General features: G+C 40.7%; 1 protein-coding gene across 1 annotated transcript in view; it reads left to right on the top strand.

Annotated features, from left to right (window-relative positions):
- Positions 1 to 23,475, top strand: part of nipbla (NIPBL cohesin loading factor a) — a 157,241-nt gene that overhangs the window by 87,395 nt on the left and 46,371 nt on the right. Inside the window, 4 exon segments of the mRNA XM_034170432.1 lie at positions 3,928 to 4,074; positions 13,483 to 13,617; positions 13,747 to 13,845; positions 15,277 to 15,330. Of these exon segments, the coding sequence (XP_034026323.1) occupies positions 3,928 to 4,074; positions 13,483 to 13,617; positions 13,747 to 13,845; positions 15,277 to 15,330 (435 nt within the window).

Below are 23,475 nucleotides of genomic sequence, written 5' to 3'. Positions count from 1 at the left end.
TCAAAATTATTATTATTATAAGTAGTATTAGTAGTTGTAGTAAAAAAAAAAAAAAAAAGGCTTCACAACTGGACCTTTAATCTAGGGGTGTTGTGGGGGGGCACATCCTTGCCCCACGCCCCCATTCCATCTGGATTCGCCCCTGCTTTGGCGTTTGAGCACAAGGAATGGATAGCATTTATTTATGCAGAAAACATGACCAGATTTACAAGTAAGAAAGTTTTATGGCGGTTTCACATCATGTGGTCCTCAGAAGGAGAATTTAGGTGCATTTGAGTGGAAAATAGCGTTGTTGACGTGTCGCGGAGGATCAGCTGTTTTTAACAAGCAGATTCGGAGCAGATCAGCTCAAAATTCTAAATAAAGGAGAAAAAAGCATAAAAATGTCTTTGTAAAGCTCAGTGCAGGTGTGCTGTTGTCACCGCGCTTTAAGAGGTGAGGACGAGTCGTAGCTGCTGCAGAAAACCGTGGATGAAAAGCTCACAGCTCGCTTAAAGTGGGCAGTTTAGTCGAACCCCGACCTCCTGCCCACATACCATGTTTAATGCTGCTATCGACCCACAATGCAAAAATAATTGTAACGCACAGTGACTTGGAGAAGTAACTTTAATCTGATGACTGATTTTGAAAGATTAACGTGTTAGATTACTCGTTTCTAAAGAAAAAAGTGGTTAGATTAGAGTAACGCATTACTTAGCAACGCGTTACCGGCATCACTGCTTACCATGTAGTAGCGGCTGGCTAGAGTGCACTTTAATTACAATCTGGACCGGCCAGTGCACGCTGCGTGAGAGTTAAGGCATGTGTTTTTCAGTTAAAATGTACCTGCTGTTTGTGGCATGCCAGAGCATTGCAGTGATATGACATTCTATCACCTTTTTATTATCATTCACTTGAATCTCATGAATGTCACAAACTGCTCTGTATATTATACAAATAATGAATGTTTGAGTTCCATTGAAAGAATTTAAAAGCATTCATTATTTGATTTATATAATGGCTAAAATAGATCCTTGTCATTTGATATTTTATTAATTTAGAAACAACAGAAAAGGGACTTACATTTTGGTGTTCCACTGCTGCTAAAGTCCAAATTGTGACATGTATTCCAGTGATGCAGTGCACTACCTTTGGACTTCTATAAAAAAAAGGGGGGAATGTGTAGTTCCTCAGTCCAGCCAAAAATCGTCATCCAGACGGCTTACAGCGGAGTGGATTTTGTGTGTGTGTGTGTGTTACAAGAATTAGCAGCATCAGTTAGCTCAATCAAATCGAGTCGTTGTCTCCCGTGGTCCAGTGTGCCGCAACCAGGACGAAAACCTAACTGCTCCTCCTGAATCCGAGGTTCGACCATCAGTCGAATTCTCCTCTCCAGTACTCTGGAATAGACCTTACTGGGGAGGCTGAGGAGTGTGATCCCCCTATAGTTGGAACACACCCTCCGGTCCCCCTTCTTAAACAGAGGGACCACCACCCCGGTCTGCCAATCCAGAGGCACTGTCCCCGATCGCCACGCGATGTTGCAGAGGCGTGTAGAGGGGGTCTGGTTTGGGAACCACAGAATCTCGTCTCTGCTGTTTGCGGACGATGTGGTTCTGTTGGCTTCGTCAAATCAGGACCTTCAGCGTGCACTGGGGCGGTTTGCAGCCGAGTGTGAAGCGTCCGGGATGAAAATCAGCACCTCCAAATCCGAGGTCATGGTTCTCGACCGGAAAAAGGTGCTTTGCTCTCTTCAGGTTGGTGGAGTGTCCTTGCCTCAAGTGGAGGAGTTTAAGTATCTCGGGGTCTTGTTCACGAGTGAGGGACAGATGGAGCGTGAGATCGATAGACGGATCGGTGCAGCATCTGCAGTGATGCTGTCGCTGTATCGGACCATCGTGGTGAAGAGAGAGCTGAGTTAGGGGGGCAAAGCTCTCGATTTACCGATCGATCTAGTTCCGATCCTCACCTATGGTCATGAGACTTGGCTCATGACCAAAAGAACGAGATCGCGAGTACAAGCAGCCGAGATGAGTTTCCTCCGCAGGGTGGCTGGGTGCTCCCTTAGAGATAGGGTGAGGAGCTCGGTCACTCGGGAGGAGCTCGGAGTCGATCCGCTGCTCCTCCACGTCGAAAGGGGTCAGTTGAGGTGGCTCGGGCATCTTTTCCGGATGCCCCCTGGACGCCTCGCTGGAGAGGTGTTCCGGGCACGTCCCACTGGGAGGAGGCCCCGGGGAAGACCCAGGACACGCTGGACGGACTACATCTCTCGGCTGGCTTGGGAACGCCTTGGGGTTCCGCCGGAGGAGCTGGGGGAGGTGTGTGTGGATCGGGAGGTCTGGGCGGCTTTGCTTGAGCTGCTGCCCCCGCGACCCGACTCCGGATAAAGCGGAAGAAAATGGATGGATGGATGTGGCATACAAAGCACCAATGAGAAGGAGCCACTCAGGCGTTTTAGTTTTATATATATATATATATATATATATATATATATATATATATATATATATATATATATATATATATATATATATATATATATATATATATATATATATATAAAAGCTGCATTCTTCAAACTTCACATTTTGCTAATTTTTCAGTTTTACAATATATGTTTTTTTTCTCTCCTTTTTAAATAAGTGTAAAATATCACTTGAACTATTGGGAACTATTTGGAGTGATTTTGAGCAGTGTTAGCTGCGATTTCACTTTGGGTAAATTTCCCATTTGAATCTATGTTTTCGTTGAGTTGAACCTAAATATTATACAAATAATGAATGTTTATGAGTTCAATGGGACGAATATTTCATGAGGTGAAATAAATATTTCGAATTAAATATTCGTACCATTGAAAGAATGTAAAAACATTCATTATTTGTTTTATATAACGGCTAAAATAGATCCTTGTCATTTGATATTTTATTAATTTCTAAACAGAAAAGGGACTTACATTTTGGTGTTCCACTGTGACGTGTAGTCCAGTGATGCAGTGCATTGACTTCGGAATTCCATTAAAAAAACAAAACAAAAAACCTTGTGTAGTTCTTCAATCCAGCCAAAAATCACATCAGCGTTTCATGTTAGCAGCTCTTCATGCATCCAGACGGCTTACAGGGGGGTGGATTTTTTTGTGTGAGTGTGTCTGTGTAGCAGCGTCAGTTAACTCAATCAAATCATCATGTCGCTGTCCTGTGCGCGCGCCCACGCAACCGGCTCGGTCCAGCTGTATCTCTTCAGTGCAGCAAAAAAAAAGTCACGTCAGAAATGAGTCCAGATTTTCTTTGTCTTCCTGCTAACAGGCAGCACAGTGGATTTGTTTTTTTTGTGTGTGTGTGTGTGTGTGTCACAAGAATTAGCAGTGTCAGTTAGCTCAAATTATGTCTGAGTCGTGTCCTCCGCGTACGCACACATGCAACCTGGTCGGTGCTTGTGCGTACGTGAACAACAAAAATAAGACTGTATATGTCCTCAGTGCAGCCAAAAAAAAAAAAAGTCAGAAATGAATCCAGCTTTTGTTCTCTTTTCCTGCTAACAGCCTCCAGGCAGCACAGTGGATTGGTTTTGTGTGTGCGTGCACGAGCATGCGTGTGTTTGCGACGTGCACGAACACGAGTATGCGTGCGCGCATGTGCATGAGGCCGTGCATGTGCGCGTGCCTTTGAGAGTGCAGTGGTACCAAACGTATGGAACCAAATTTGCACTCTAGATGGAACCAAGCCGCACTCTGAATGCAATGCAACACAAATGGGATGAATTAATCCATGTCATGTGACATACAAGCACCAATCAAATGAGAAGAATCCACTCAGCCGTTATATAAAACTTGATTGTTGCAGACCATGTGAAGTCGTTTCAAGCAATGTTTGACCCAGTTTGTCAGTTTTTTTTGGTTGATTTAGCCATTTATCATGCTGTTTGTTGACACTGTCTTCTCTTCCTCTGTAGTCTGACATGCAACGTGGTGTCCATGGTCGTTTGATGGATAATTCCACCAGTGTGAGAGAGGCAGCTGTTGAGCTGCTCGGGAGATTTGTACTCAGCAGACCTCAACTTACTGAACAGTACTACGACATGCTCATCGAGAGAATATTGGTAAATATCCCCTCAGTTTCAATTCAATTGCATTTTAGTGTGGTTAGTAACTTTACTATTATAAAATAATTGACTTAACCAATAGAAGTTACCGTTGAGTACTATGTTATGCTTACTTTTTACACTGGTGATGGCTTAAATTAGTTATGGCATTGATTCAACAAGGGACCCGCCAATTCTCTGTTTGTTTGGTTTTCTTTTCTTTTCAGTTTATAATATAAGCAGTAGTGATGTGTAATTGCTGTTGTAGGAGCCATTAATTGTTTATTGTGAATGTATACCGCTTCTTCCCTAACAAACACTAAAGTATAATGTATTGTGTATTGTGGACTCTGAAATAGATCAAAATGCCTCAGAGTGTATTGCAGATTTGCATGGTTAAAAGGTGTGCTGTGGAATGTTGTTTGGATGAAGCTCTTGTTGTCTCATACTAATCAATCAAGAACCTCTTTCTGGTTGTGATGGTTAAAAGAAATGCTTCATTTATTCATTTTCTATACTGGCTTACTCCAATCAAGGGGCTGTGTGTGTGTGTGTGTGTGTGTGTGTGTGTGTGTGTGTGTGTGTGTGTGTGTGTGTGTGTGTGTGTGTGTGTGTGTGTGTGTGTGTGTGTGTTTAGACTTAAAATATTTTCTTTTAAATGTCTTTTAAACTAGTAAAGTAGAAGGCCATCTAAGCTTTACATAACTCTTCCTGAGTAATAACTGTCATGATTCCTGCCTAAGAATTGCTTCCCTCCCCCCCATCTAGCCTGCATGCACAGTCATAATTGTTAATTGTGCACAGTCATTATTGTTAATTTAATGCAAACCTATTTACATTAACGCCAAACAATGTGTGTTGTGTGTAGATTATGTTGCATGTTTGAGGAAATTTAAAAAAAAAAAATTCTAGCTTTGTGTCAGTATAATCAACATGCCAACTCAAATTGTGCAGGGGTGGTGGGTAAGTGGTTAAATATAATTTAATTTGGGGTGGGCGTTTATTCAGCTTTCTTCAAAAAAGGGGCTGGGCAGAAGCTCGGCCCTGGGCCCTCAGACACGCAAATACAGAATATTATACTAAAACCTTGACCTGGCAAAGTAAGCAGGTCCCTTCAGCTGCTTCCTTGTTTCACTCAGTTGTCACAGCAGATCCAAGGTGGACCTGCATGTTGTTTTGGCACAAGGCTTTACGCCGGATGCCCTTCCTGATGCAATTCCACATTACATGGGTAATGGACAGGTGTGGACTTGAACCATAAACCCACAGACAACAAGCGCACTTAAGGCGCTGGGCTTGAGACCAGAAGATCCTTGGTTCAAATCCCAACCTGACTGGAAAATCACTGGGGGCAGGTCTTTAATCCCCTATTGCTCCCGGTGTGTAGTGAGCACCTTGTATGGCAGCTCCCTCACATCGGGGTGAATGTGAGGCATTATTTGTGAAGTGCTTTGAGCATCTGATGCAGATGGAAAGCGCTATATAAATGCAGTCCATTTACCATTTATTGACATGGGTGGTCTGGCAAACATATTTAGCCGAGTTTGTGCAAACAGCCACCCGACTTCAAGCAGAATTTTGCACAGAATGCCCTGGATGCTCAGATGCATGAATACAGTAGCATACACAAACAGGCAGGGTGATTACATAACCATTAGTTCTGCCTGTTTACCCGCAGAAGTTGCACCTTTGCCATCTTGTTTAAAAATGTTCCTGGTCACATGCATCTGATGATTTTCAGAAATAATCAGAAGCGAGTACCCCTTCTTTGAGAAAGCAGTCTTTCAATTTTTCTTATAACTGAGCTGAAACATTGAAATAATTTAGTTATATGAAAACATCTTTGTCCTGTTTGTTTTCCTTTCACATTGTCTTCAGTATTAGTAAAAGCATCCAATTTAATTACAGCACAAACTCTGGCAGTGATGCAGTTCATACAGTTAGTTCAGTGAGGTGTATAAGCTGATGTTTCTTGAAATGCAGCCACCACAGATGCAGAGTTCTTTGTACTCTGTCAGAGGAGTAAGTGCAATGAACTTGTTGTGCCTGTCGTCATGGGAATGTTTCAGAGGGTTCATGGAAAGTTCATTCCTTTTATTAAAGTCTTTTGCTGCCACCTTATGTGAGAAGACCACCACTACACCACATGCAGATCATTTTTGTTTGTTTTTTTTATATGGAAAAAGGAATGTAATGTCCCTTCGGCTTCTCCCTTGTTTCACACGGGGTCACCACAGCAGATCTGATGTGGATCTGCATGTTGAGTTGGCACAAGTTTTACAGATACCATTGGGTTTTTCAACAATTGTTGGCAGATCAGGGCAGCACAGTGACTTGGTGATTAATAGTCCTGTTGCGCTAATTACTTTTTTGGCTTACTGGTCGATATATAAAGATGAACATGGTCATTTTGCTGGCCTCAAATGAGTGTTTGTTTCCATAACCCACCAACAATTTCAGTGAGTCACACTGCTTGTATCCCGCTTGTCTCCTGTTCTCTGCAGGAGGCCGACTTAGCCCTGCTCTCTGTGTGAGTATCGCAGCTGCTAGCCTGTCAGTTGAAGCGAAGCAACTGCATTATTCCATCCAGAAAGTTTGGAAGAATAAATGCAATTGTCAAACTTACCTTTTTCTTCCGAAATATGAACCTAAATCTGAAGCATATGATCCGCAATTTTATTCAACAATTGTCCCTGTGTGACAGATGGGATGGTCTCTGATTGACGCCGCTCCCTACAATGACTTCATATCTGTACAGAGTGACTTTATAGGGGATGCTGTCATTTGCACGAAAACAAACTTAAAATTGACAACATATTGAAGGCGGTCTGGTGCGACATGTCACATGACACATCAGAAAAAACGCTTAACCCACTGCACAGTAAATGCAGCTAAAGCGAATGATGACACATAATTCAGTTAAAAAATAAATGTTTATTAAAAAAAATAAAGTTTACACTTACACTCTGTCTCACGGTGCTCAAGTGCCTGATGCAGCTTTCTGCACTAGATTAACACTACTATATGTAAGTTTTAAACATTCCAGGAAATGCTATATCCATCCAATATTAAAGTGTTTTCAACCTTTTAAACATTATTTATAACCTATGAGAACATCAGATGATATGAAGTATAACACTAAATAAGGAAATATCAAATTTCCATCGTATTTAAATTTAACTTACATTGGTTCCAAATGAGACTCTAACAATAGATAAAAAAAAACAAATGCCAATCTTGAATTATTTATTTTATTTCAATTTGCATATGCCAGTTGATATATGAGAAGGACCCATCATGTGGAGAAAATGGCCCATTACCTCAGGCACCGAGGGGCCATTAGGCCATACCACCTTTTGCAAATGTGAATCACTACTGTAGGGTATTTCGTTATTCTTGAGAATTAAGTTTATTGCTCTTTGAAAGGATGTACTTGCATTTTTATGCTATATTATTATATTAATGGCATAAAACTGCCTTAAAAACGATGTCAATGATAATATTGTGATTTTATATTTTATTGTGATATTTCTGAGGTAATATGCCATTCATTCATTTTCTGTACCTGCTTACTGCAATCACGGGTCATGGGGGGCTGGAGCCTATCCCATCAGTCATGGGGTGAGAGGCATGCTACCCCCTGGGCAGGACAGGGCCACATATAGAGAAACAAACACATTCATACTCTCACACACAGCTACAGTCAATTTAAAGTTTCCAGTTCACCTTACCTGCATGTCATTGGAACACGGGGAGAACATACAAACTCTACACAGGAAGGAGTTGGTGGGAAGTGATCCCATGACCTTCCTGCTGTTAGGCACTGAGCTGCTGTGCCACCCAGGCAGTACAGTCACTTGCCCAGTTCTGGATCATTGCCAGTTCCGGATCACTGCTGTAGCACTACTGTAGCAACTCGTATTGCACACGCAATACGAGTTGCTACCATCAGGCCGGCGTTTCAGAGTCCCCCATTGCAGACTGAATAGATATAGGAACTCTTTTGTTCCTATATCAATCATAGCCCTTAACAAATATAATAAACACCGCTAACAATCAGGCACATTAGGAGGTTTTAGTACTTGTATGTTTTTTTTTATTATTCTTTATTTATGTATTTATTTATTTATTGTTATGAACTGTTTATGTCTTGTTCTGTATCTTTGTATGGGTCATGATTTTTGAGAAGTCCAAGACAAATTTCCCCATGGGGACATTAAAAGTATATATCTATCTATCTATCTATTTGCGCCGCCGTTTCTTGTAATCAGCACGAATAAGCTAATACTTGGTACCAATGGAAAGATTGATGTTTTGTCTACAAATGACCACAAGCTCGACCGGATCCAGCCATCCTTGTGATCAGCAGAGGAATCAAAACATCCCGGTGTCTGCGGTGTGTGCGCTTTTTCTCACTCCCTCATTCCTGCAAGTTTTAAAGTAACGATCTCTAAAACGTAGCAAAGGTGAGTTAGCTATTTGCTGTTTTTGGTTCTAGAGTGGGAAAATACTTACTTACTTGGGTAGAAAATGTCAGTGTGTTATGTCTTGCTGTTTAATTTTATTTATCTCCGACGCGAAAACGTGCTGGTTGCGATCACTGAAGCAGCAGCCTCGTGTCAGTACTCGTGAGTCATGTGTACTTTGGGGGTCACCTCAAAATCACGAATGGGCATGAATGTGGAGTCTTTTACTTTTTAATTCGGGAGAAATCTCACCAACACACTTCATTTTTTGCTCGTAAAAACGTATAACGGCGCCTTTCAAAACTAAGTAAATTCTCATTTAATACGTATCTATCTATCGTTTTGTGTTCAGAACACATTCTCGGACACAGTGTGTATGATTCTGCATTAGAAGGGCTCCAGCCAGATGCCAGGAATGCTCCCAAAGTGACAGACTGTCGTGATCCAGAACCGGCAAAAGTGATCCATTTCGGCAAATGTTTGTACCACACATAATGTGGCTTCACACTTTAAGTAGAAGCGCTACTCCACCCAGACTTTTTCAGCTAAATAACGTCCAAATACCCAATACAACAATACACAATTAAAGGACATTCAATTGCATTATGGCTCCGTATAGCGGGACTTTTAAAAAGGTGATCCAGAACTGGGCAAAATTTGTGACAGGCCTTGTGGTTAACACTGTTGCCTCACAGATAGAAGGTCTCAGGTTTGCTTCTCGTGTGCCAAACCGCCGTTTGTATATGGATTTGTCAGTTTGTTAACATGTTCTGTTTATATCGTCATATACAACCGCTAACTTAAAAAATATATATTTTATGGCTTTATTTTGACACGAAATGCGCTCCTCTCAAAACGGGTGTTCCTTTGAGTAAATCAAACTTACCCCTCTCTTCTTCTACGGCGTTTAATGGCAGCCAGCATCCTTATTGTTGCACTGCTCCCACCTGCTGTATCAGCCCGTTATAGCAGTCCTAAATCCTCTCATTGAGTCCCGTGTCTTTCAAGTATTTAAAAAGCTAACACTTCCCCCTCTCACTTGGCCTTATTGCTAAAATACTTACTACAGAAGCTTCTTTCAGGCCCTACAATAGTTTTCCTTCAGTTTTTACGCTTTATAGCTTTATTTTGACGCAAAATGCGCTCCTCTCAAAATGTGCGTCCCGGTGATAAAATCAAACTTACCCTCTCTTCTTCTACGGCGCTTAATGGCAGCCGGCATCCTTATTGTTGCACTGCTGCCACCTGCTGCATCAGTCCGTTATACTAAATCCTCTCGATGAGTCAAAGCCAACACTTCCCCCTCTCACTTGACCTTATGGCTAAAATACTCCCTACAGAAACTTCTTTGAGGCATTATTATTCTTTGAGGCCTTATTATTCAATTTTTACTCTTGAATCCGTTCAAAAATGACAAGATATATTTTGTAAAATAAAATATTTTGAGGTAAAATTAAAGCACTGTGCTAAATACTGTAAATATATATTCATTGGTTATGATTATTATTTATATTAAAACTGGTAGCATTTGAAAGCACTGCATTCTGATGATAGTATTTCACAACACTTATTTAAAATTCAGTTGGTCTGGTGGTGGAATTTGATATTAATATGCGGTCTTGATCTGGTGATGGTCCTTTTTAAAATTAAATTTTTTAACTATTGCATCAGTTTTAAATTAATTATAGTGGCAAAGACTTTTCATTAACAGTAGTTATGTCTTTAAGTGTATTATTTACTAACAGCAGAAAGTGTAATTATTGGTTTGATTTATAAGACACTTAGAATTTGATAAATGTAGAATCAAATCAATTTTATTTATATAGCGCCAAGTCACAACAAACAGTTGCCCCAAGGCGCTTTATATTGTAAGGCAAAGCCATACAATAATTACAGAAAAACCCCAACGGTCAAAACGACCCCCTGTGAGCAAGCACTTGGCGACAGTGGGAAGGAAAAACTCCCTTTTAACAGGAAGAAACCTCTAGCAGAACCAGGCTCAAGGAGGGGCAGTCTTCTGCTGGGACTGGTTGGGGCTGAGGGAGAGAACCAGGAAAAAGACATGCTGTGGAGGGGAGCAGAGATCAATCACTAATGATTAAATGCAGAGTGGTGCATACAGAGCAAAAAGAGAAGGAAACACTCAGTGCATATGGGAACCCCCCAGCAGTCTAAGTCTATAGCAGCATAACTAAGGGATGGTTCAGGGTCACCTGATCCAGCCCTAACTATAAGCTTTAGCAAAAAGGAAAGTTTCAAGCCTAATCTTAAAAGTAGAGAGGGTGTCTGTCTCCCTGATCCGAATTGGGAGCTGGTTCCAGAGGAGAGGGGCCTGAAAGCTGAAGGCTCTGCCTCCCATTCTACTCTTACAAACCCTAGGAACTACAAGTAAGCCTGCAGTCTGAGAGCGAAGCGCTCTGTTGGGGTGATATGGTACTATGAGGTCCCTAAGATAAGATGGGACCTGATTATTCAAAACCTTATAAGTAAGAAGAAGAATTTTAAATTCTATTCTAGAATTAACAGGAAGCGAATGAAGAGCAGGTCTTGTCTCAGCATCACTCTGAGACAAGACCTTTCTAATTTTAGAGATATTGCGCAAATGCAAAAATCAGTCCTACATATTTGTTTAATATGTGCATTGAATGACATATCCTGATCAAAAATGACTCCAAGATTTCTCACAGTATTACTAGAGGTCAGGGTAATGCCATCCAGAGTAAGGATCTGGTTAGACACCATGTTTCTAAGATTTGTGGGGCCAAGTACAATAACTTCGGTTTTATCTGAGTTTAAAAGCAGGAAATTAGAGGTCATCCATGTCTTTATGTCTGTAAGACAATGCTGCAGTTTAGCTAATTGGTGTGTGTCCTCTGGCTTCATGGATAGATAAAGCTGGGTATCATCTGCGTAACAATGAAAATTTAAGCAATGCTGTCTAATAATACTGCCTAAGGGAAGCATGTATAAAGTGAATAAAATTGGTCCTAGCACAGAACCTTGTGGAACTCCATAATTAACCTTAGTCTGTGAAGAAGATTCCCCATTTACATGAACAAATTGTAATCTATTAGATAAATATGATTCAAACCACCGCAGCGCAGTTCCTTTAATACCTATGGCATGCTCTAATCTCTGTAATAAAATTTTATGGTCAACAGTATCAAAAGCAGCACTGAGGTCTAACAGAACAAGCACAGAGATGAGTCCACTGTCTGAGGCCATAAGGTGATCATTTGTAACCTTCACTAATGCTGTTTCTGTACTATGATGAATTCTAAACCCTGACTGAAACTCTTCAAATAGACCATTCCTCTGCAGATAATCAGTTAGCTGTTTTACAACTACCCTTTCAAGAATTTTTGAGAGAAAAGGAACGTTGGAGATTGGCCTATAATTAGCTAAGATAGCTGGGTCAAGTGATGGCTTTTTAACTAATGGTTTAATTACTGCCACCTTAAAAACCTGTGGTACATAACCAACTAATAAAGACAGATTGATCATATTTAAGATCGAAGCATTAATTAATGGTAGGGCTTCCTTGAGCAGCCTGGTAGGAATGGGGTCTAATAGACATGTTGATGGTTTGGAGGAAGTAACTAACGAAAATAACTCAGAACAATCGGAGAGAAAGAGTCTAACCAAATACCGGCATCACTGAAAGCAGCCAAAGAGAACGATATGTCTTTGGGATGGTTATGAGTAATTTTTTCTCTAATAGTTAAAATTTTATTAGCAAAGAAAGTCATGAAGTCATTACTAGTTAAAGTTAAAGGAATACTCGGCTCAGTAGAGCCCTGACTCTTTGTCAGCCTGGCTACAGTGCTGAAAAGAAACCGGGGGTTGTTCTTATTTTCTTCAATTAGTGATGAGTAGTAAGATGTCCTAGCTTCACGGAGGGCTTTTTTATAGAGCAACAGACTCTTTTTCCAGGCTAATTGAAGATCTTCTAAATTAGTGAGACGCCATTTCCTCTCCAACTTACGGGTTATCTGCTTTAAGCTGCGAGTTTGTGAGTTATACCACGGAGTCAGGCACTTCTGATTTAAGGCTCTCTTTTTCAGAGGAGCTACAGCATCCAAAGTTGTCCTCAGTGAGGATATAAAACTATTGACGAGATAATCTATCTCACTCACAGAGTTTAGGTAGCTACTCTGCCCTGTGTTGGTATATGGCATTGGAGAACATAAAGAAGGAATCATATCCTTAAACCTAGTTACAGCGCTTTCTGAAAGACTTCTACTGTAATGAAACTTATTCCCCACTGCTGGGTAGTCCATCAGAGTAAATGTAAATGTTATTAAGAAATGATCAGACAGAAGGGGGTTTTAATGGAAACAATGAAAGCACAATTAAAGTCAGTTAATGCAGACAGTCGGTCTATCTGTGGAAACTTGTTACAGACAATACATATAAGATATAAAATAGATTTTAATGAAATTAAGACTTGAGCCATATTTTGTTCCAGTATAAGATTCAAATACCACCGTTTTAAACCAAGAAAACTGACCAAAGTGCTCTCAGAATGCACCAAATTGCACCTTTTTTTTTTTTCAAAATTTCCGGGGGGGCATGCCCCCAGACCCCCAAGGGGACCTCGCCTTTGGCGCTCAGCCATCCACTCACAGAAAATGTTCCATCAAAACATTTTCAGTTGCTTGCACCCATGGCTTCTGGCCTGGCCCTTTGAGTGTGGAATTGGCAGGTTCTCCAAATGTTTGCATAGATTCTCTCCAGCTTCCTCCTACTTCCACAGACATGCAGGTTCAATGAATTGTTGGGTCTAAATTGATTTTATGTGTGTCATAGACTGGTCTACTCTGCTGCTAGCCCAGTGGTTGGATAGGCTCCAGTTCCCCCATAACCCTTAACTGGAATAAGTGGGTTGAGAAAAATGGATGGATATTTGGTAGAACATTGTTAAGTTCTTGATAAATTGAGCTGTTTTTTTGGTGAACAGGACACTGGCATCAGCGTCAGGAAGCGTGTTATCAAGATCCTCAGAGACATATGCCTGGAGCAGCCAACTTTCAGTAAGATTACCGAGATGTGTGTACGGATGATCCGCAGGGTCAATGATGAGGAAGGCATCAAGGTAAGTCATCACTGACAAGTCAAAGCTGACCTTTGTCTCTCCACATGACATTAATTCATACATCCAGAGTTTAAAAAGGAATTGTTCAAAATTTAACTGCTGCTGGCCTTCTTTATTTGTTTGTTATAGAAACTGGTGAATGAGACATTCCAAAAGTTGTGGTTCACTCCAACTCCAGCCCACGACAAGGAGACCATGACCAGGAAGATCCTGAACATCACTGATGTGGTGAGTATAACTGATGTACCACTTCATCATATCCATCCTTATTTAACCTTAAAATCTGCTGTATGTTGACTTTTGATTTTAACTTTTTCATTCTGACATACGCTATTAGTAGTAAGAAAAAGGTCAATATGTAATAGTTTTTCCGCAGAAGACATTTGGCCTTGTAATGTTTTCGGAAAGCAAAGGAATTATTTAACATATGAAGTATTAATTGTTGCTGTTTGTGAAGATGAGCCATCTTTAGGTCCTAGCTGTGTGACCAGTTGCATTCTGTTGTTAGTAACCTGTTCTGCCTGGGATTTGCAGACTGTATGTTAAAATGCACACACACACCAGAAACAAAGTTAGCCTTTTACCTTTAACTTTTTTTTTTTTTTTTTGGAAACTGAGATGGGAGCTTATTTGGGCTTGATTCATTGCACCCAGGGCAGGCTGGTCTTGCCCATGCTCCACCTTTTTACCCATTCATGGCTTGGCCAGGAGTTAGGCGGAGTAAGCACTGTTAACATGGTGACATCCAGAGATGCGACATTTGAGCGTCAAAGCCACTCTTCAGAAAACTTGTGGGTGATGTCAAATGTATATACATTCTGTGATCTGTGTACAAGTACTGAGTGGGAGCGGAGTCTCTGACTTTGTCCCAGTGATTTCTGGCATTCATCAGGGATGTGTTCTTACTCTGTTCAGTGCCTGAATGTTCTGGGTGTTTGGTATAGTTATGGAGAAAACTGACTTGGGTGCCTTTCTCGATGAAGAAAGACTGGTTGTGATTAGTCAGCTTATGGATATGAACGTGAAATTGTGTGGGTGGGAGTGGGAGGGGGAGCATCGCCAGATACATGTTGCCAGATATATGCCAACACAAAGAAAGCTGCTGATAATCACCCAGAGGCCCTGATTAAATATAACTGTTTCTTATAACTTGCTAGAGACCAACTAAAACTGAAAGAAAAGTGGTTTTGAATTCTACTTGTTCATATGTATTTAGAAATATTAGATCAAAGTTTAACAAAAGTACAATGGTGTAGTATGACTAGATATATACTGTAAAGGTATATTCATTGGTTATGATTTTTATTATTTATATTAAAACTGGTGGCATTTGAAAGTGCTGCAATTTATGTCTGTAACATGGCCCAAGCAGAGGGTCACCCCTTTGAGTCTGGTCTGCTTGAGGTTTCTTCCTCAGAGGGAGTTTTTCCTTACCACTGTTGCTCTGGGGGTTAGTAAGGTTAGACCTTACTTGTGTGACGTGCCTTGAGGCAACTTTGTTGTGATTTGGCGCTATATAAATTGAAATAAATTGAAATTAAAAGAAAAATTACAAAGCCATAAATCATCACACATTGTATTTAATAACAAAGCAGTATCATCTTTACCCTCATTTGTTGTTTGCTTTTTCATGCAGTGCTAACCTGATTTCCTCCTTAGGTTGCAGCATGTAGAGACACTGGCTACGACTGGTTTGAGCAGCTTCTACAGAATGTAAGTGTTCAGTTTTCATTTATGCTCTGAATTCTCTTGACTTTATAAATACAGCCTGACATGCTGTAGTTGGACTTATACACAATTTGTGGTTTTCAGCTTTAATTCAAAGGATTTAACAAAAATATCAGAAAACCCATCAAGGGATTCAGCCCTGTTCATACAGCCTCTCCCCATTTTCAGAGGACAAAAGTAATTGGACAAACTAACATAAAGCTTATTGTTGATATACTTTGAAGGATGAAAATCCTTTGCAATCACTTGACTGCATGGTGTGACTCTCGGCCTATGGACACTGTACATCAGTAAAGTTTCTTCCCTTGAGATTAAATCAACTCCAGACCAAGTAACATTAAATTTGAATAACTACTGTAAATATGTCTTTATGTTTTCACTGTATCATTTGTCTTGGTTATTGTTGGGATATTTATTATTACAGTGAAAGTAAGTAACTCCCTTTAGCTGCTCCCTTGTTTTCTCTCGGGGTCACTACAGCAGAGTCGAAGTGGATCTGGTTGTTGAATTGGCACAAGTGTTATGCCAGATGCCCTTCCTGACACAACTCCACATTACATGGAGAATGTGGTAGGATTTGAACCGGTTAGCTTCCACACTGAAACCAAGCACACTAACCACTTGGCCACCACCCCTGCACTTATTATCACAATGAAAATTGACCATATTCCACATTTACATTTCCATGAATTTTGTGTATGAAAGTGCACCAGATATTACCATTTCAAGATTGGAATTTAAAAAGAATAATTTATTGGACTGGGTGATCCCAAATCCTCCCTCTACTTTGGTTGCTTTGCTCCCTTGCCTCAAAGAATTCACTTATTTTGAAATTTTCCAGTGACATCCCTGATTAAGAGGAGTGTGTTAGTGTTGAGAGAGAGATTTACAAGTGACAGTTGTATCAAGGACTGTGAAAGGGCCATAGAAAGACACCAGTGATTTTGAGTGAGTAGATAGAAAGTGTAGAAAGTATTCAAAGCAGTAAATGTACTGTATAATGCAGCTTTGTATGCTGCTTCCCGACTGCTGGGGTCAGTTCAAGCGGCTGCTCAAGGAACTGCAAGATTTATCAGACAGCCGGAGGTTGGGCTTTGTACATAAAGTCTGGGTCCCACCGAATAATAAACCATGAATAATGAGCCACACATGGGTGTGTCAGCGATATTTCGAAGAATGACCCACGTTTTTATCTATCACATATCCACTATTAAGGTGCCTCTATGTGCCTCACATGTGCCACGTAGTAGCCTCTTGTGAGCCACGACCGACGGGTCATTAGAGCCTCGAATGGCTCGCATCAGTCACGCTAAGCCACGTAGCGCCGTGATAGCGCCATGATAACGCAATGTTGGCGCACGTTTAGGCATGGGTTTGGGCCAAACCTCCAGCCCTCCCACACCAGTTCCCTTTAAAGTGTGGGTTTTCAATTCACAGCAGCATTTAAAGATGTCACATTTAGATGCTCCAGTACAGTCCAAAATACAGTACAAAATAATTATTTTATATACAACGTCCAGCATGCATAGCAGGTGGAATTGTGTGTACAAGAGGGCAGCCGCTCCAAAAATAGCCTCTCAGGTCCTGTGTAGCTGCCAGGAGCATGGATAATGGGCTTTTAGCAGCCTTGTAAGCACCATGCACATGCCTCTTAAGCCCCTTTCACATTGGCGTATTCGCAGAGCTGCTTATTGTGGTGTATCGTCTACGCCGAGTTGAGTAGCTCTCCGCCCACTTTAGCAGCTCTGCGTCGAGTTTTTTCTCTCTGCGCAACAGTATGTTGAGGACTACGCGCGTAAGACAGAAGAAATTAAGCATGTTTAATTTTCTTGTAGTAAGACACTTTATATTTGTTACCAGGCTTCAGACATGCTCCAGCAGACAGCCCAACGAAAACGAACACCTAGACATTCAGAACTGGGCCAGAAAATCAGCAGGAGCAAGTCAAACAGACAGGGAGCGTCTTATCAGTCGGGCCTGCGGCCCACATGAACCAGGTCGTTGCCTCGGCAGGAAGATCGACACGCAGATGGTGGCAGTGGCAGAGAATGACAGTATTTGGAGGGAAAGTGCTTAATCAGTCAAGTCCCACAACAACAGAGGATATTGTTATTTCTGTTTTGTTTTTTTTTTCCCCTCCAACACTTTACATGAGGGACCGTAACTTCAGTTTACGAACCGGCAACTCGATAGATATTGTCAGTCCAGTCCATGCCTGAGAACTGTTGTGGGCTGCCCCATGAAAAAGGCACATTAATGAGGAACGAATAAAAACAGTCCGGTATGAAAGAGCAGGCGATTCTCATTTCTTGCCCACAACAATAGACGAGTCACAGTTAGTGCTTTTAACCAGCAGAAAGGTGAGTCACGATTGATATCATTAAATGGCTTTGATGAAGGTTGATGAATAAATTGTCACATTAAAAAAAAACATCACGAGATGAGACCACAGTATAGCAGCACAACGATAGCAGCGGCGTGACATCGTTATTCCATTTTCTGGGAAGAACCCTGTACAACTCCAATTCCAATGAAGTTGGGACGTTATGTGAAATGTAAATAAAAATAGAATGTAATGATTTGCAAATCCTATTCAACCTATATTCAATTGAATACACCACAAAGACAAGATATTTAATGTTCATACTGATAAACTTTATTGTTTTTGTGCAAATATTTGCTCATTTTGAAATGCATGCCTGTAACATGTTTCAAAAAAGCTGGGACAGTGGTATGTTTACCACTGTGTTACATCGCCTTTCCTTCTAACAACACTTAATAAGCGTTTGGGAACTGAGGACACTAATTGTTGTAGCTTTAGGTTGAATTCTTTCCGTTTCTTGCTTGATGTATGACTTCAGTTGTTCAACAGTCCGGGGTCTCCGTTGTCGTATTTAGCACTTCATAATGTGCCACACGTTTTCAGTGGGCGACAGGTCTGGACTGCAGGCAGGCCAGTCTAGTACCCGCACTCTTTTACTACGAAGCCATGCTGTTGTAATACGTGCAGAATGTGGCTTTTCATTGTCTTGCTGAAATAAGCAGGGACGTCCCTGAAAAAAGATGCTGCTTGGATGGCAGCATGTGTTGTTCCAAAACCTGGATGTACCTTTCAGCATTGATTGTGCATCACACGTGTAAGTTGCCCATGCCATGGGCACTAACACACCCCCATACTATCACAGATGCTGGCTTTTGAACTTTGCGCTGGTAACAATCTGGATGGTCTTTTTCCTCTTTTGTCCAGAGGACACAACGTTCATGATTTCCAAAAACAATTTGAACTGTGGACTCATCAGACCACAGCACACTTTTCCAGTTTGTGTCTGTCCATTTCAAATGAGCTCGGGCCCAGAGAAGGAGGTGCCATTTCTGGATGTTGATGATGCTTGGCTTTCACTTTGCATGGTAGAGTTTTCACTTGCACAATGGTTTTCTGAAGTGTTCCTGAGCCCACGTGGTAAGATCCTTTACACAATGATGTCGGTTTTTAATGCAGTTCCGCCTGAGGGATCGAAGGTCACTGGCATTCATTGTTGGTTTTCGGCCTTGCCACTAATATGTCGAAAGTTCTCCAGATTCTCTGAATCTTCTGATTATATTGTGGACTGTAGATGATGGAATCCCTAAATTCCTTGCTATTGAACGTTGAGAAACATTGTTCTTAAACTGTTGGACTATTTTTTCACAGAGTTGTTCACAAAGTGGTGATCCTTGCCCCATCTTTGCTTGTGAATGGCTGAGCCTTTTGGGGATGCTCCTTTTATACCCAATCATGACACTCACAATTAGTGTCCTCAGTTCCCAAATGCTTATTGAGTGTTGTTAGAAGGAAAGGTGACGTAACACAGTGGTAAACATACCACTGTCCCAGCTTTTTTGAAACGTGTTGCAGGCATCCATTTCAAAATGGGCAAATATTTCCACAAAAACAATAAAGTTTATCAGTTTGAACATTAAATATCTTGTCTTTGTGGTGTAGTCAGTTGAATATAGGTTGAAGAGGATTTGCAAATCATTGGATTCTGTTTTATTTACATTTTACACAATGTCGCAACTTATTAGAATTGGGTTGTATTATTATTAGTAGTACAGTGCATCCGGAAAGTATTCACAGCACTTCACTTTTCCCATATTTTGTTGTATAGCAGCCTTTTTCCAAAATTGATTAATTTTTGTTTTAAGTTTTGTTTTTGTTTTTTTAACTTATGTGGATTTATTAAAAATAAAAGTAAGAAATCACATGTCCATAAGTATTTGCACCCTTTGCTCATTACTTTGTTGATGCGCCTTTGGCAGTAATTACAGCTTCAAATCTATTTGAATATCAATCAATCAATCAATTTTTTTATATAGCGCCAAATCACAACAAACAGTTGCCCCAAGGCGCTTTATATTGTAAGGCAAGGCCATACAATAAATTATGTAAAACCCCAACGGTCAAAACGACCCCCTGTGAGCAAGCACTTGGCTACAGTGGGAAGGAAAAACTCCCTTTTAACAGGAAGAAACCTCCAGCAGAACCAGGCTCAGGGAGGGGCAGTCTTCTGCTGGGACTGGTTGGGGCTGAGGGAGAGAACCAGGAAAAAGACATGCTGTGGAGGGGAGTAGAGATCGATCACTAATGATTAAATGCAGAGAGGTGCATACAGAGCAAAAAGAGAAAGAAACAGTGCATCATGGGAACCCCCCAGCAGTCTACGTCTATAGCAGCATAACTAAGGGATGGTTCAGGGTCACCTGATCCAGCCCTAACTATAAGCTTTAGCAAAAAGGAAAGTTTTAAGCCTAATCTTAAAAGTAGAGAGGGTGTCTGTCTCCCTGATCTGAATTGGGAGCTGGTTCCACAGGAGAGGAGCCTGAAAGCTGAAGGCTCTGCCTCCCATTCTACTCTTACAAACCCTAGGAACTACAAGTAAGCCTGCAGTCTGAGAGCGAAGCGCTCTATTGGGGTGATATGGTACTACGAGGTCCCTAAGATAAGATGGGACCTGATTATTCAAAACCTTATAAGTAAGAAGAAGAATTTTAAATTCTATTCTAGAATTAACAGGAAGCCAATGAAGAGAGGCCAATATGGGTGAGATATGCTCTCTCCTTCTAGTCCCCGTCAGTACTCTAGCTGCAGCATTTTGAATTAACTGAAGGCTTTTTAGGGAACTTTTAGGACAACCTGATAATAATGAATTACAATAGTCCAGCCTAGAGGAAATAAATGCATGAATTAGTTTTTCAGCATCACTCTGAGACAAGACCTTTCTGATTTTAGAGATATTGCGTAAATGCAAAAAAGCAGTCCTACATATTTGTTTAATATGCGCTTTGAATGACATATCCTGATCAAAAATGACTCCAAGATTTCTCACAGTATTACTAGAGGTCAGGATAATGCCATCCAGAGTAAGGATCTGGTTAGACACCATGTTTCTAAGATTTGTGGGGCCAAGTACAATAACTTCAGTTTTATCTGAGTTTAAAAGCAGGAAATTAGAGGTCATCCATGTCTTTATGTCTGTAAGACAATCCTGCAGTTTAGCTAATTGGTGTGTGTCCTCTGGCTTCATGGATAGATAAAGCTGGGTATCATCTGCGTAACAATGAAAATTTAAGCAATACCGTCTAATAATACTGCCTAAGGGAAGCATGTATAAAGTGAATAAAATTGGTCCTAGCACAGAACCTTGTGGAACTCCATAATTAACTTTAGTCTGTGAAGACGATTCCCCATTTACACGAACAAATTGTAATCTATTAGACAAATATGATTCAAACCACCGCAGCGCAGTGCCTTTAATACCTATGGCATGCTCTAATCTCTGTAATAAAATTTTATGGTCAACAGTATCAGAAGCAGCACTGAGGTCTAACAGAACAAGCACAGAGATGAGTCCACTGTCCGAGGCCATAAGAAGATCATTTGTAACCTTCACTAATGCTGTTTCTGTACTATGATGAATTCTAAAACCTGACTGAAACTCTTCAAATAGACCATTCCTCTGCAGATGATCAATTAGCTGTTTTACAACTACCCTTTCAAGAATTTTTGAGAGAAAAGGAAGGTTGGAGATTGGCCTATAATTAGCCAAGATAGCTGGGTAAGTGATGGCTTTTTAAGTAATGGTTTAATTACTGCCACCTTAAAAGCCTGTGGTACATAGCCAACTAACAAAGATAGATTGATCATATTTAAGATCGAAGCATTAAATAATGGTAGGGCTTCCTTGAGCAGCCTGGTAGGAATGGGGTCTAATAAACATGTTGATGGTTTGGATGAAGTAACTAATGAAAATAACTCAGACAGAACAATCGGAGAGAAAGAGTCTAACCAAATACCGGCATCACTGAAAGCAGCCAAAGATAACGATACGTCTTTGGGATGGTTATGAGTAATTTTTTCTCTAATAGTTAAAATTTTGTTAGCAAAGAAAGTCATGAAGTCATTACTAGTTAAAGTTAATGGAATACTCAGCTCAATAGAGCGTTGACTCTTTGTCAGCCTGTCTACAGTGCTGAAAAGAAACCTGGGGTTGTTCTTATTTTCTTCAATTAGTGATGAGTAGAAAGATGTCCTAGCTTCACGGAGGGCTTTTTTATAGAGCAACAGACTTTTTCCAGGCTAAGTGAAGATCTTCTAAATTAGTGAGACGCCATTTCCTCTCCAACGTACAGGTTATCTGCTTTAAGCTACGAGTTTGTGAGTTATACCACGGAGTCAGGCACTTCTGATTTAAAGCTCTCTTTTTTAGAGGAGCTACAGCATCCAAAGTTGTCTTCAATGAGGATGTAAAACTATTGATGAGATACTCTATCTCACTTACAGAGTTTAGGTAGCTACTCTGCACTGTGTTGGTATATGGCATTAGAGAACATAAAGAAGGAATCATATCCATAAACCTAGTTGCAGCGCTTTGTGAAAGACTTCTAGTGTAATGAAACTTATTCCCCACTGCTGGGTAGTCCATCAGAGTAAATGTAAATGTTATTAAGAAATGATCAGACAGAAGGGAGTTTTCAGGGAATACTGTTAAGTCTTCTATTTCCATACCATAAGTCAGAACAAGCTCTAAGATATGATTAAAGTGGTGGGAGGACTCATTTACTTTTTGAGCAAAGCCAATAGAGTCTAATAATAGATTAAATGCAGTGTTGAGACTGTCATTCTCAGCATCTGTGTGGATGTTAAAATCGCCCACTATAATCATCTTATCTGAGCTAAGCACTAAGTCAGACAAAAGGTCTGAAAATTCACAGAGAAACTCACAGTAACAACCAGGTGGACGATAGATAATAACAAATAAAACTGGTTTTTGGGACTTCCAATTTGGATGGACAAGACTAAGAGTCAAGCTTTCAAATGAATTAAAGCTCTGTCTGGGTTTTTGATTAATTAATAAGCTGGAATGGAAGATTGCTGCTAATCCTCCGCCCCGGCCCGTGCTACGAGCATTCTGACAGTTAGTGTGACTCGGGGGTGTTGACTCATTTAAACTAACATATTCATCCTGCTGTAACCAGGTTTCTGTAAGGCAGAATAAATCAATATGTTGATCAATTATTATATCATTTACCAACAGGGACTTAGAAGAGAGAGACCTAATGTTTAATAGACCACATTTAACTGTTTTAGTCTGTGTTGCAGTTGAAGGTGCTATATTATTTTTTCTTTTTGAATTTTTATGCTTAAATAGATTTTTGCTGGTTATTGGTGGTCTGGGAGCAGGCACCGTCTCTACGGGGATGGGGTAATGAGGGGATGGCAGGGGGAGAGAAGCTGCAGAGAGGTGTGTAAGACTACAACAATATGATGCTACAAGCTTGGTGCACCTATCTTTGGGCAGTTTTGTTCATTTCTCTTTGCAGCACCTCACAAGCTCCATCAGTTTTGATGTGGAGTGTCAGTGCACAGCCATTTTCAGATCTCTCCAGAGATGTTCAATCAAATTCAGGTCTGGACTCTGGCTGGGCCACTCAAGGTCATTCACAGAGTTGTCCTGAAGCAACTCCTTTGATATCTTGGCTGCGTGTTGAGAGTCATTGTCCTGCTGAAAGATGAACTGTCGCCCCAGTCTGATTTCACGAGCTCTTTGGAGCAGGTTTTCATCCAGGATGTCTCTGTACATTTCTGCATTC

Source organism: Thalassophryne amazonica, chromosome 5 (assembly GCF_902500255.1).
Source record: "Thalassophryne amazonica chromosome 5, fThaAma1.1, whole genome shotgun sequence".
Lineage (NCBI taxonomy): Eukaryota > Metazoa > Chordata > Actinopteri > Batrachoidiformes > Batrachoididae > Thalassophryne > Thalassophryne amazonica.
The sequence above is the reverse complement of the archived record's forward strand: the minus strand, read 5'-3'. Positions and strand labels throughout refer to the sequence as shown.